This window comes from Falco biarmicus, chromosome 1, assembly GCF_023638135.1.
Source record: "Falco biarmicus isolate bFalBia1 chromosome 1, bFalBia1.pri, whole genome shotgun sequence".
In the NCBI taxonomy this organism is placed as follows: domain Eukaryota; kingdom Metazoa; phylum Chordata; class Aves; order Falconiformes; family Falconidae; genus Falco; species Falco biarmicus.
Window position 1 is genome coordinate 100,046,963 of NC_079288.1, and position 15,316 is coordinate 100,062,278.

General features: G+C 41.8%; 1 protein-coding gene across 1 annotated transcript in view; it reads right to left on the reverse strand.

The window, feature by feature from the left end:
* Positions 1-6,740: 6,740 nt before the first annotated feature.
* LOC130155073 (uncharacterized) overlaps positions 6,741-15,316 on the reverse strand; it is a 66,333-nt gene continuing 57,757 nt past the window's right edge. The window contains exons 3-6 of the mRNA XM_056352023.1: positions 11,568-11,718; positions 11,124-11,165; positions 7,168-7,991; positions 6,741-6,934 (exon numbers count right to left, since the gene is read on the reverse strand). Coding sequence (XP_056207998.1) covers positions 7,825-7,991; positions 11,124-11,165; positions 11,568-11,718 — 360 coding nt within the window. The 3' untranslated portion in view covers positions 6,741-6,934; positions 7,168-7,824. The remainder of the gene's footprint in view (positions 6,935-7,167; positions 7,992-11,123; positions 11,166-11,567; positions 11,719-15,316) is intronic.

The window sequence follows — 15,316 nt, forward strand, 5'->3', positions numbered from 1 at the left end:
GGTTTGGGTTTGTTTGTTTATTTGTTTACAAGATTTCTTTTTGGTCCGGCTGTTTTTCATTTTGGTTAGTTTCCTTTTGAGGCCAAAGTGATGAAACACTACAAGAAAGGAAGTTTTTGTGGTTTCTTGGGGCTATCCAGAAGCAGAGTAATGGAAAACCGGCAACAAGCAGGAAGGACTGGAAAGCGTGTGAGGGCTTTCCTACCCAAACTCTGCTGAGTTCTGCAGGCTGACGGTGTATATTGTGACATACAGACTCTTTCTTGGGGCTGTGCAGCTGCGTACAGACCTAGTGTAGGCATAGGCAAACGTCATGATAACCTCCTAGAGAGTACCGAAGCTGGATTGCCTTTGGAGGCACAGTGATCCACCCCTCCCCAACCACTCCCTTCGCGCTCCTTCAGAGGTGTCTAGTCTTTGTGCTGCATCAGCCACAGGACTTACCTTGCATCCGACCAGCAAGGGCTGGACACATGTTTCTGTGCTCTCTTCTCTGCTTGAGCACTCATATCATGACAGGAACCTTCTGGCCTTAACATAGGTCAGAGGCTGCATTAGCATTGTGCAAAATTGAGCCCATCTCCTGTAGAACTACTGTTTTTTAATTGCTCTTCTCAATGAAAACTTGTCAGTGCATAGAAAGTGCATGGCATGGCTCTGAATGGTATCGTGCTTAAGCTGTCTCTCTCTGTGTAGTCACAGGTACTTCCTGTAGCAAAAACATGCACGTGAGTCTATCGGTCTATCTAGTGATAATTTGTTTTACAGGCTAGTCAACAGAGTTTTGAACACAGCCAGAATTGTTCTCATCCAGCCACCCTGCACAAGCAAAAACAAAACAGAAAACAGAATGAGCTCCAAGCATTGGACTGGCCATGCCCAGTCAGGTCCACTCGGTGCACCAGTCATCAGCATCAGAACAGTGAAAAATGTTCAGGAACTCACACCTGTCCCTTCTGCAGGCAGGTACAGAACAGACAGGACATCAGGAAAAGGCAATGCCTAGAGACAGGCTTATACCCCGAGAAGAAAGTTTTACATTTTTTCTCATGTAATTTGTGGAAGTGTTTTGAGTAAAGAATGAAAATTACTTTCCCCCTCCTCGCCCAAGTGCAGCTGAAACCTCTGTTTTGTTGAGGATGCGTACTCCTTCTGCTCGTGATGCACATACAGCTGGCACCGCTTAGGTACGCCAGTGCTTTGTGGTCCGTAACACATCCCTCTTCACCACTCCTGTACGCAGAGACGCAGGAAAAGCTGCCTTCACTTTGCAGAAGGAGGACTGATTTGGCTGAGGTCCTAAATCTCAGGCAGAGCTCAACCTATAAAGCCGTGGCTAAAAGTTTAACCGTCTTTTTTTTTTCCTCCTATCATTTAATATTCATTAAGTAGCTACTGACCAGATCTTCAGCTGGCTAAAGTCACCTTACCTGCAAATCTTTGAGGGGATGTTAGCCATTTTGCCCTGTGTCTGCATTTAACCATATAAATGTCAAAAGGATTTGCTCCTGGAGTTGTGCAGTCTTTAATGACCGTCCTTGTTTGTCCCCCAGCAAGCAGCAAAGGACATGTGAGTAAGTATCCACCAAAGGAAGGATGTGCAGGGGGGTAGTGCTGGCTGGGGTGGACGCAGGGGGCAGAAGGATGCCACAGAGGGGTTCAGCAGATCTCTTGCGGACCCTAGGGAGCTCTCTTGTCCCACCACCTATGCAGCACTACTAAATACAGCAGTGAAATGCTTGTGGGTCATACTGAAACTCCCTTTCCAGCTGGTGTACACAAGAAAGCCTAGTTTTTACACCACCCTCATACAACTAAAACAATAGCACAGGATAAATCCTGCTTTCCCTTATAGTCAAATAAATCTGAGATGACACTGTTGGTTTCAGGAGGGGAGCTCACATTCCTGCATCTTCCCACTCCCAGAAGAAAATTATTTTCTCTTCTTTAAGTAGTGAGCAGAGGATCCCAGCTGTGCCTGGAGCTATGTGATTAATCAGTAGCTGATGTGCAATACCATGAGAGCAAACGCTGGGGAGGGGCTAAAAAGTAAAAAAAATCATTTGGGGGAGAGGGGGAAGTCAAATATGATATTTTATTTCATTCCATTACTAGTTTGAAAAATAAATGTAACTTAATGCAACCTTCAATGGTTTCCTTTAAAAAGGCCAAACATATATAAATTTGAAAAGAGTTCTTTAAACAATTTTTAAAATACTTTTCAAAGCTGTTCACTGAGTTCAGTAAAACTGTCCAAATATTTTCAGTCAAATCAGGACCACATTTTCATCTTACTACATTAATCTCAAAAAAACTCCATTAATCTGAAAAAAAATATATCCATTTTGTATTGGGCGCAAAAAGCAGAAATGTTTTACTTCTGTGAATATCCTCAGGTTTTATACTGCTTTATTGTTCTTACACTGAAGGATGGAAAGATTTAATTTTATTCCCTCTTTGTAGACCTTCTGTGTCCTAATTTACTTGCACTTTACAAATTGAACCCCCAATCATCTATGACTGATTTCAGAATATTTCTCAAAGATGTGACAATGAAATTACTGGCAATTTTTAATCAATGCAACTAAATATATTTTACCTTTCAATCAGTCATCTGTTTCTTAGGCTGCCTGTTCAACTCAAATACTCAGCAAGCATTTTTAAGGGAAACAATTGTTTCCTAAAGATTCAACACCCTGTTCCATCTGCTATGGGTGGAAAAACTCAAGAACATAATTTCTGAGACCACCCAAAAAGTCATGGAGAAAAAGAAAAGGAAGACTAGAGTTGTGAACCTTCTTGTCATTTTTGTATTGTGAGTTTTATTTGTAAAGCTCAGAATCAGGCCATCTGAGGAGTTCACTGTGCTCTCTTGGGGGGGGGGGCGAAGGACAGGGGTACTACAGAGCAGTATGTTTCCAGGTTTCTAAGCAAAGTTTAAGGCTATATTTCTTCCTATTCTGTCGGTGTAATGGTCTGCCAGAAGTGTAAGGATACACCTTTTTTTTTTTTTTTCCTTTCCCAAGAAAGCTTTATGTATTTAGTCCATTTTTTAGCTTTTGGTACACATAGGGATTTGTTTCAACTGCTTTTTGTTTCAAGTAAATGTATTAAAAATTTTCTGGACAGAATATAAATTAACAGCTGGTTAAAAGATGTGTTTAATTATCTTCAGTAGAACTGTCATTTTTCCTGTCATCTGGTACCAAATGACACTGGACATTTTACTCTGTTGAAGAATGTCCTGCTTTTATCAAGTCAAACTCCAGTCACATTTTTCAGCAGAAAAGATAAATAGGAATTGAAGAGGGAGGACCCCATGTAAAGGAACCACAATTTATCAGTGTAAAACCTACAATAAATGAAACCAGTTTTCTCTGAACTAAAGCCTTTTAGCTATCAGAGGAGCTTCCACACCATTTTGTTATGCTAAGATACGTTCCTCATTAATCACTGCATGCACACGGCTCTGCGCTTGGTCACATGAATGGTCCTGGAGAGCTGTCCTCACATCCTTTTGTCCCTCCCCGAGCTTACAAGCCTTTCATGGGATGTTTAGAAAGGAGGAAGGACAGCAGGACACAAGTGTGAGAGTGCCTATGACAGGCTGGGCGTTACACGGTTCTGCTTTTCAAAAGGGTGGATATTTGCCGTTATTATACCCACTGGTTTGCACCACAGTTGAGGCAGAAACAGAGAAAGCCTGGACAATGAGAAGGGGACAAGAGACAGAGGTCTCTGCAAAGTAGTCCCAAGTAGTCAAAAACCCCAGGTGAGAGCTACATCCCAATCTTCTCCAGGGAAAGGAAGCAGTATCAAAGTGACCCAGCCCTTTGGGGGACCTTGTCCTTTCTGTAACTTTACAGGTGCTAGTGGAAATCTAGGTGAGTAGAAATCCTTCCAGCCCCAGTCCTAGATCCATTAAACAAAAGGTTGTCAGGTTGTTTGGTCAGTGGAGTTTTCAGGCAGAAGAGCAAGAGACACACTGCAAATAGATATGAACAGAACAAGAGCTGCACATATTGAACCAATTTTGTATTGCACTATCCACAGGGAAGTCTTAAAAGGCCTCGAACCACAAAGGTACACAGCCCTGCTGTTTAGTTGGGTGATGCCTCTTCATTGGTACAGAAATGAAACACTGGGAGCCTGGGCAGTCAACCCCAAAAAAGAGCTGCTTTGCTTGCAATGTGCAGGCTGAAATTGAGCCCTATGCATGCCTGCAGTTCTCTCTTACATCTGCAGATTGCTCTGAGATGCCCTGCAAAATGCATTCAGATCCACAGTTGATTCTTCTAAGGGTCAGTACTCCAGAGTGCCATAAACTCTGCATTTTGAAATGATTCTGTGCGCTGATCTGGATCATTTACCATCGGAAAGATCAGCTGTACTATATAACCCAAGGGTATTAATGGCATGGTGAGCTACTGTAGCTTTCCTATTGATTTTGTCTCACTCTGTATCTGCAGCTATGAAAGTAATATGCCATGCACTATAAGTGTCCTGATGGCTGCAGTGCTGGCTGGCAACCCGAGTGGGGACCAAGAGGCCAGGGCAAACAGGCACATGAGAAGCATCCTGGACAAGTGACACAGATGTGGGAAATGTGACCAGTAGTTATGGGATGGGAATAAAACATTAAAATCATGTTTAATTCTGTCTCTACACATAGCCATGTGCAAGGATGATGGCTCCCGTATTCTAAGGTTCAGTATGGTTACGTATCACCTGCAGACATGGGCTACAAGGGGAGGAGGGGGCACAGGATGGGCAAGAGGCAGAAGCACTGCCAGAGCTGTGGTTCTGGTCCCTGCCATCTGGGATGCCTTCACCTGGTCTCAGTGCAGGAGTGCATCCCTGCCCTTCCACCGACCTTGATATCCTCCCACCCGCCTTGTCCAAAAGTACACCTCCTCAAACTTCAGGAACTTCAGCGAGACCAAGCATCAGCTTGAAGAGTAGATTTCCCAAGCCCCAAAATCGTGGGCATCTCACTGCCAAAGCCATTCCCAGAAGCCCATCAGTTCACATAACATTTAATATAAAAATCCCTCTGTAGAGCTGAATGAAGCAAGGAACTTTTTTTTCCTCTCATTTGTGAATTCTAAAAGATCATGTAAGTTTGAAAAAGCTATTTTAAGCTCTGGCAAATTAAGAATACAATCAACCACTGAAAGTCAGTCAGGATGCTTTGTTATGACAGATTGCTTTTGGCTAATGAAAATATTTCAGCTTGAGTCTGACTACCTCAAACATTTTGAATGTTTTAAATACCATTAAAGGAAATTCTGAAATAAAATAATGATGAACCAAAAGTACTGAAAAAAACAAAGTGACAATTCAGCATTTAACAAACTACTTTATTAAACACACTTATATTACATAAACAATTATGCAGATTTTCCATGTATTTGTGAACCATTTCAGCATTGCTACAGCCGCACTCTCCATTTAAACAGAGTGTTTCTTCAGTTTCATGAAGCCCTAACTTATCTCATTTAGCCACATAGAGTTGAAACTACACAAACAGGAAAGTTTGAGAACATAATCATTGAAAGATTGAAAAAATAGTTTTGGATGACCTTGTGTTTTCTCTCTCTTCTTCCATTTTGCTCCAAGGAAAAAGACTTTTGTAAGAGCAACTCTTAAATGTGGTTTGGAGTTCAGTGCTTGCTTTCATTTTCACTTTGCTGAGCATTACAACTCCTATATTATCATTCTAGCCTGAAATGAATTGAACAACTTGAAGTGATTCTCATAACACTGAATTTGGGGCTGAAATTATATGACTTGTAATAATGTCAACCTTTTCTTAAAGTGAAACTGTCTTTCACAGCCATAATGGAAACAGGCAGTATCTTGAAAGGATTGTTCAATCCCTATGGACCGGATTCTGATTTCATGGATAACAATGTAAATCAGAGGCAGGAAAAACATTGGAGGTGTTAAACTACTAGTAAGAGTAGGACTGAATCCTACATTTTGAGATAAACAAATATGCACATTAAGAATTGTGTTCAGCTAGGAGTATTGTATTGGAAGGAGTCATCTTCCTTTAAATTTATTAAGATCTATTACAGAATAAGAACAGGGGCTGGAATTTTGAGTTATTCTTGTACCTTCTGCAGCCTTTCTTTCTAGCAGATGCTGTTTGGTATCTAATTGCCTTGACCATAGATGCAGAAGAAAGTTAAAAGCAAACAGATAAAAAGTAATTAAATACATTGTAAGTATTCAGGAGTTGAATAAAAATAAAGTTCAAATTTGCTAAAGCTGAACAGGAGGAAAAAAAGCATATTAACACATCCACACAATGCCAAGACGGAAAGAGCCATTCTGAACTATGATGTTGCCTCCATAAAAAATCTCTGGAGACTTTACTCTTCATCTGGAGGAAAAAACTCTGAACAAAGAAATGACAGCTTAAGGTGTATCATCTTAAATGCACCAGGTGTGTGCTTCTACACAAAGTATGCAAAAATATTCTTGGCCTCTTGCCAATACTTCTTGCTTTCTCAGGAACCAGTCCCTCCACTGAATCAGGATGGCTGTGGGTTTTGTACACCATCAAGTAAATAGGAATAGGAATCACCTCACTAGAAGAAGGCAAGCATCATATGAGTTAATAATATATATATAATAATATATATAATAACAACGTAGTTCCAACTTTCTGTCTTCTCCACCAATGTTTCCCCATATCAATGTTATTAGCACATAATAATGAAGTAATTTTTTAATGGTTTTATATCATACAAGTTTTTTCATAAATTGTTTAATATGCCCTTGGTTTGGCTTGGTTTCTTGGTTTGGTTCAGGTTTTGTGTGTTGGGGTTTTGTTGTTGGTTTGTTTTTTTTTTGAAAGTGAACATGTAATGATGAAAGGAATAAATACAATCTTCTTGATTTTCTGTTGTCCCACTGGCTTGATTCCCTACTGTGTTACAGGAGATTTATGCCACTGTGCAGTTCTCATTTACAAGTGGTAGGTTTTGAGCATGTAGTCATTACAAATGAGTCCAGGAAAGTATGGTTATTATATGTACACATTGAGAAGATGATTTGAAAATGTTTTAGAAAATCTTATATACCAAGACCAACTGCCGCTTTCTCTCAGTTGCCTCACGTTAGTATGTCTGGGAAGTAGATGCTAAGTATGAGGAAAACTTACCTAAGTTAGTGACCAGTGGTATGCGTGGTTCTCACGGACCTGACTTGCATACAGGTGTATGTGGGTCAGGATGCCACTTGGTAAAAGTCAAGGAGGAAAAATTTTGGAAATGTTATAGCAAGTCATAACGGTATAGTGCCTCTGGAAGGTGTCAGAGTTGTTTGTGATATTTTCACAGATATGCCTTGCTGCTTTTGTCCTTGCTGCTGCTTACATGTAGGTGTGTGTCGGATGGATGGTAAAAGCATGCCTTCAAATTTCATACTAAAAGCACATTATTTATTCCTCATTTTCCACCACTCCATTTTTGGGCTTGGAGGTTTTTTGTGAATGTGATTCTCATCTACAATTTCATTCTCAGTAGAAAGCAGAGCACCTTATCAAGGATCAGACATCCTAGCTCTTATATAAACAATACATGCTTCTGATAAACAAGCAGCATGAGTGACTATATGGTGAATATTCTCTACTGTGAAGCCTAGCCTTACACCTCTCTCTCTGCTCACATCATGAATAACAAATGGGAGGACTAAGTCAGAAAAGAAGGTTAACCTAGCCAAAAAACCTAGTTTCCCAGAGGCAGTACTTCAACAAGCTCTACCCTTGACAACACAGATATGGGGAAAAGGGAAAGATAAGGGTTTCCGCAAACATCATTTGGCTTTTAGGAGGGTGAAAAAGGAGATGAAACACATTCTACCAGAGGCAGGGAGGGAGCGGCACAAGCAGCCAATTCCTGGTATCCAGTGCTCACAGGGACACATAGATGAGAGCCCCGTCCCACCAGCCTGGGAGCGGGGCGGCGCTTCTGCCATTTTATCTGAAAAGAAAGGATATGCTTGGCATAAAATTTTGGCAGGTGGAGCTGGGCTGGTTTAGCCAGACACCAAGACAACAATCACAAGATGAAGAAAAACAGTACGACTGGAAGTAAATTAATGTCTGTAATGCAAAGCAGTTGTAAGAGAAGATCCAGATTATTGGGAAGTGGGAGTGTATGAGCAAAGGAGATCAGGGAGGTGCTGGAGATGGTGAAGGAGAAGAGAAGGCCTGGGAGGTATATCTTGGAAGTTGGAGTCTGGATTTTAGGGCTTTAGAATTTTTTTTTTTTTAGAAAAACACAGTGGATGGGTGAAATAATGGAAATGAGGATATGGAAAGAGTAATGCTATTCTGTCAATCATATTCCATTTCAAAGCCTGGTTAAATAGGCATTTACTTATACCAAGTAGCAGTAGATGGCTGCAGCAGGCATTTGATAACCCTCAAAGCATTTTCTATCTATAGAAATGCACAGTGAAGGCTATTTAATATGGCCTTCATTTCAAATTGAGCAGATTAATTTAATAGACTGCAGCCTTTTGTCTAAGGACAAAGGCAGGAAACTGTGCAAAGCTGAATAATATGAAATACTCAGGAGTCTGCTTCTGGCTGGTACTTAAGGCTCTGGTTTACAGTTATGGAGTTTGGGGAAAATGCTGTACATAAAAAAAAAAAAAAACCCACAACAAAAAAAGAGCAGGAGGTGCTTTTCCCATATAGTGTATTACTTCCTGCAATTCATGAGAACTCTTTCCTTGTGCATAAAGGTCACCTTTCATTTATTTACCCTATCTGTTTGGTTTGCTGAAAGAGTGTCCTGAAAACATGTTAAACAAAAATATGAAAGGAAATATAAAAAGTAGGGGTAAAAGAGTGTGTCTCATGGCAGGACTTCTATAAATAATGACTATTAAAGGGAGTTGGCCATTGAAACTGCCCCACACAGAAATATCCTCATGGCACTACAGATCACAGACTGAAAAAAAATTGCATTTACTGACACTTAAATCCACAGGCTGACACTGCTCACTGCTATGAATGGCCAAAAAAACATGTAACATGTGAGGATGTGAAGTGAGATGTGAAATTTTGCAGAGTAATGCTGTAACAGAGAGAGAACCTAAAGGAAAACCAGCAACCTAGAAAACAGGGGAGCAAAGATACTCATTTAAATGATTGGATGCATTCAAGAGCAAGTGTTACAGTATGTTTGCCCATGTCCCCATCACTGCTCTGTGCAGAACTACTTCCATCTTAAACAGACCCAAGATCCTAAACGACCCCAGCAGGTCCCAGCAGATGGCTGTGCAGTAAGATGGTGGTGTCACTGTAACCCAAATGTATGAGATGCAAGCAAACAAGGGAAGAGAGCATGAGATGGGACCAAAAAATTCTCATCTCATGCTCAGCATGGGGGATTTGGTGTGTCTGCCTGGAGTGCATAGCAGCAGGAAGCCTGCATTGGCCGGTGGTGGGATACCCAACTTGAGCAGCAGCAGCCAGCTGCAGAACCACAGCCAGCCTTTGAGGGGCCATGGGCAGCACTGCTTTTCTTTTGGCTGAAAATGAGTGATGGCGTTTTCACTTTGATGGAGCCTCTTTAGCAAACTCCCCCCACACCCTTGCTCAGCAAGGGAAAAATGTGATTGTAAGCAGTGGTTAGTGCAATTCATAAGCCCTTCCACAGCCAAGGGCAAAGAATTATATTTGCAACCACGCCTTAGAAACCCTGAACAAAATATGGCTTAAAACTAAACCTTCATCAGCTCATTTCCATCAGTGTTGCTGTATGTTCCCATGACTTGTGTACAAAAATGTGTTTCAAGTTGATCAGCAGTGAGATGCTGCCACTGGAGCTGCAGAGCCCTGACCCCAGTTGTCTCGTCATGCACAACTCACCTGTGGGTGTGGGGGTTCTCTCCTTCACTTGAGGTGTACACAGAACTAAAATGTTCTTCAGGGCCTCCCCAGCTTGCAACCCCTACCCAGAAGACCCCGAATGCTCAGAAATAATTAACCTAGAAGTCAATATCTTGGTGACCATCAAGAACTGGAGCAGGGCTGGAGCGATGCCAGCGAGGGACCTGGAGGAGCAGGGAGGACCACACAGGAGATCAAATGCTGCAGTCAGTCAGAATTGTGCAGGACACAGATCCCGGGGATGGAGGGAGGGAGGGAGGGAGGGAAAAAGCACGAGTGGGTGGTGGGTGAGCAGCTCTCCAGCACCTGTAACAGCAAAACAACTCAGGAGGCTCTGGCAGTAACACAACATGGATGTGCAAAGGTGAGGGAGCCCAAGTAAAGCAAGTTAGGAAAAAGTCTAAAGCAGGGAGACCCTCAAATTCACGACTAATATCAAGCCTGCATATTTTAGAAAGTGTTCTAAACATGAGATTTCTTCGGCTGGAGCAGTAGGGAGGGGACTGCCGGGGCATTATGTAGGAAAGCATTCAGCCCTTCCTATAGCCAAAGGTGCTAAGACCAGGCAGCTGAAAGGGATCTGCACAGCAGAAGGATATCGGGGTGTGTCAGCAATGTGAACAGCGAAGGACAATGCAGAGCTGCAACTCCCTTCCGCCCCTGCCCCCTCTGCCAGACATCCGGATTCCAGGCGCAAAAGGGCAAAGTCATTTTTTTTCTCCTTGAATAGCTTTTTGGGACTCTGGGAGGCTGCCCTTGAGACTGCCAAAGCCTCGCTGCTGCCCATATGAGCTGCTAGCACTAGGTTCAATTAATCATCCTCTCCCTGTGGTAACTGTAGTAGTGCTGGAACCAGACATCATGGTGAAATATCCTGAGCCTGTTTCCTTTCTCCCTGTTATTTCTGTAACACAGCTGATGGGGTCTGTCACTTGCAGGTGAAGGAGTTGTGACTCTGCTGTCACTGCTGATGCATTACAGAACGTTACATATATCCTAGCTGCATTTTTTCCTCCTCTTACTTTTCCTCAATACTTTTTTGACTAAAGTTCTGTTTATTTAAAAAATAAAAAGAGGATTTTTTTTTTTTAATTTAGTGGAATTTAAACAAAAAAATCCCTGATGCTCAGTTGACCATTCAGGAGATTCCTCAGACAAGCAAACATGCAACCTTGCTCTACAGCACATGTGAATGTCTTGGGATTTCTACCTTCTGGAGACCGGACCACTTCATGGTATGCAACACCTTCACCTGGAAAGCATAAAATATTATTAATCAAAGTCTTGAAGTGATCATGAGGTCCTGACCTGGTAGCAGGGGAATAAAACCTGGCAGTACTATCACACAGATACTTTTTTTATTTACTTATTGAAGCGCTGGGATAATAAAAAATACGTATGCCTTCCTGTTTACTGCATTTTTAAATAACCATTCAGCATTGCTTTTATTTCTCATTTAATTTGAATAAGTTTTATGAGTTGCTGTTGTGATGTGAATTTTTTACTGCTGCTATTGTATATGTTACTGTCTTCAGGATGCAGAATTCCATAAGAAAAAACTTTTGAAATAGGTTTTTGGTTAGCTAGTTCTGACAGGTACTTAGAGCTGCCGTAGTCCAGAGTTTTCCCTGGGCTTTCTCGCAGGTCTACACACCCATGATCAGCCCACCTTCTCCTTGGCTGTGCAGTCCTGGCTGGAGGAAGCAGCAACCCGGTGTTCTCAGGAGGTGAGTGTGTATTGCCTCCATATGCCTCAGTGAAGGGGACACCTTGCAGAGATCCCAAGGAGCGCATTCAGTCCCTTGCTGTGAGAAAAGGCAGTTTTCACCCTATTATCCAACATGGTAGAAACAGAAGCCCAAAAAAATCCCATTTTCGAGTAACCATGGCTTCACAGTTACTAGCAACACAGAGCTCTAAAATAACGAGAAAAGGCATGGAAGGAAAACTAGAGAATAAAAATAATTTAATAACCTTTTTAATAATAATAAAATAACCTTTAAAATAATTTTATATATATAAAAATAATAATTTTAAATCATAAAAAAACTTTTAGAAAAAATCTCCCAGGAGCTGGGACTAGATGGCAATCCCAATTTCCACTTAAAGTGTGGGATGCAGAGGGAGTTAAGAAGCCTGTCTGTTATGTAGGAAGGAAGCATTTTCTTAAAAGAAATCTATTATTTTTCATTCCATTGGTACTGGGCTGTGGCCTGAATCCAAGCCAGGGACCCGTTCACAGAAAGAAATTAGAAGGCAGAGCCAATAACTACGCCAGATGATTCTTCCAGCTCTGTAAGCATGCGGCCAGCTACAGTTGGGTGAAAACTGCAAGCATGTTGGGAGGACCTTGCAGCATGCAAGCTCATGGAGGTATAAGGCCCATGGAATCAAACATAATAAATCACTGTTCATTATTAAACAAGACTTAGAATTAGATTGAGCTCAACTGGACAGTGGGGACCAGGGCTGTGACAACAGTAGTTGAGGCAGCTGTGTGCCCTCTGAAAGTGCTTCAATTTGACCACACCATTTTCGCAGGATGTTTGAAGTCCAGTAAAACCAGTGAAGCCACTAGAGATAAAGAGAAAAACAAGTGTCCCTACCTTGGAATCAGGATAGTCTCTGCCATTGTCTGTTTATGGGTTTATGTGCATAGACCCACATTAGAAAAAACACTAAGGTCCTTAATTCTGATTTTAGGTTCCTAATTTATGCCGATTTCCTGAAAATTAAAGGTCTAAATCTTCTGTTCATTTTGACTTGTGGTACCCAAAATTGCTCAAAAAAAAATCAGTTTTACTTTATTTTCTCCACTGGAAAATTAGCTATGCATAAGAATCCTATTACTCATTTTTGGGTTTTGTTGGGTTTGGGGTTTTTTTCCTGAAACTTAGTTGCCTCTGATGGAATATTTTTTTCCTCTGTCAAAACATTCTCACTCAGAATCAAAGCATTCTGCCAGCATGAACAAAACCAAAGGTGAGCACTGCAGCTCCTGACCCTCGGGTCCTGCATTACACACAGCCACAGAAGAAGCCTGGAGAAGAGAAGGTCTTGAGTTTGGCTGCTCCCCTAATGCACTTCATTTTGCATTTCCTATCTTCACACGTGGCCAATTCCCAAATGGTCAAAGGGGTCATATAATGGAAACTGAGTACTAAAATAAGTTTCCCGTCTAACAGAGGTCTATACCTTGTGAAAACACATTCCACAGATAGGCTGGCTACTCACAGCAGAGAGGACAATGACTTGTTAAATGTTTTAAAGTCATATCATCTTCCACTTCCCAGTGGGAAACTGTGTCTATAACTTTAATATTATTCCGTGTAATTGACATCATCCACTGCTGATTTTTGTCTGCAAAACCTTTCAGAAAATCTCATGGGGGTATGAACAACATCTGTAAATTATTTTTAAATATGAGATATGCCTGGGTTGACCCTAGCTGAGGGGTTTCTCCACAGCAGCCTGGACAGGCATAGCCAAGAGGGGTTGCTGGGAGAGGGCAGCAAGTGTGCAGGTTACCACAAAGTGCAGTTCACCCTAGGGAATTGCAAAGAAAGATGGAGACTTCTCCACAGTGAGATGGACTTCCACTCCTTTTGATCTGTGTGCAACTGCTGGTGAGCGAAGGAATAAATAACGCAGCCAGCAGAAGATGCTCATCTGCTAAGATACCCTAATCAGTTGTGGCCACATGTGCTCAGTGTCTTTGGAGCTGCTGAGACCAGCGGGGTCTGTCACACTTCTGGACATGCCCTGAAATAGAGTAGAAATGATCTAAAGGGCAGATCCCCCAGGACTGATCCACTGGCCCCTGTAGTCCATGCCCGGTACTCTTCTTGTATTGACTCTACCTCTGCCAATGCTCTTCATCTGCATCTTTATCTCTACTCAGCTTACCTAACGAAATTCTGTTCCTAAATCCAAAAAATCTGTGTTCCTTGGTATGCACATGAATGCTCTTCTTCGCAGGCACAGAAAAGTTCTGCTGCCGCATTCACGTTGCAGCATACTGCCTGTGTCTTCAGTCCAGGATCCCATTTAAAAAGGGATTCTTGTTTGACTCGCTCCGTAACTTCACTTGTTACCTTTCCTCACAGGCTTTACTGTTTCTTTGACTGCTCTCTGCTGCCTCAGCTGGGACCCTTTCTCTTCTGGCCATCTCTGAGAGCAGGATAAGAGAAAAAGACATACTGTTCATTCATCTCAACTGCAGACACAAGAAAAAACGTTAATGTCTCTGCTGGCCACAGGGATATTCAGTGCTGTAATTGGCAAGCCTTAATTTATTCTTATTTTTAATTGTAGCTTGATACTCTGCCTAGTCCTCATATTTAGAAGCCAGTTAACAACCATTGGACAGGAGAATAAGCAACTTATTTCAACAAAAAAGCTATTAGCTTTACAGCTCTGGCATAAATGGGTAACACTTCGGGAGTAAATGACCTGCTGTAGTTACCAACGTCAATTTCCTTTTTGTTCTTTTCTCTCTTGGTTCCTCTCTCACATTTGTTACTTTATGTATCTTCTTCTTAATTCCCCTTCTCATCTTTTTATTTTTTGTTCTAGCTTAAGAAAAAATCAGGGGCGTGCAAGTATTTTCGTGCAAGTATTTTCCTGTGCAAAGGTCACACAGTCATTTGCATCAGACTTCTCCTTTAAAATGAGACAACTTGTGTTCATCTGACACCGGCAGCAGCAAGTAACAGATAAGAACATGCACAATTGGAGGCTGGGCACCCTCCCAGGCGGGCTGCACACACCCACCCTGACCACCAGCTGTGATCTCTCCCACCCAGGACATCTGCAGCATTTAATGATCTGCACCATTTAATGTAGGGGTTTGTGATAAACTCAAGTCCCTCAACAGACCAAGCTATGGAGCCTAATACACAGTTTATCTTTCCAGGCAGTCTTTTCTTGTTCCAAAGCAGTTTAGTGATACCATCTGCAAACTCTAAGGCTGTCATTTCAGCTGCATGTGGCTCTGCTTTCCATGCTGAGTTTCCACTTAAAGGTCTGCTCCTGACCACCTTTAAGGCTTCCATAAAATTCCACAGTAAGTTGGTCAATGATTTAAGCTCCCGTTCACAGAAATCACATTCTTAAATCTATTTAGCATGATGTAATGCCTGTACACTCTCAAAGAGTCAAAGACAGTAAGAACACCATTTTTACAAGAATAAGGCATACTGGGTAGATCAAGGAATCTGTTCGTCAGTCCCATCCACGAATAATGGGGTGAATATTAACAGCAGAGGGTTCAGGGACATTTTATGGTTGAATGCTGGTGAAAGAGTAACTCCTCTCTCTTTCTGGCCTAACGAATATTTAATTCAAAATGTAACTGCTCCTACAGGAGAGACTTAATAGCTCGGTACATTGAATATTCACCTG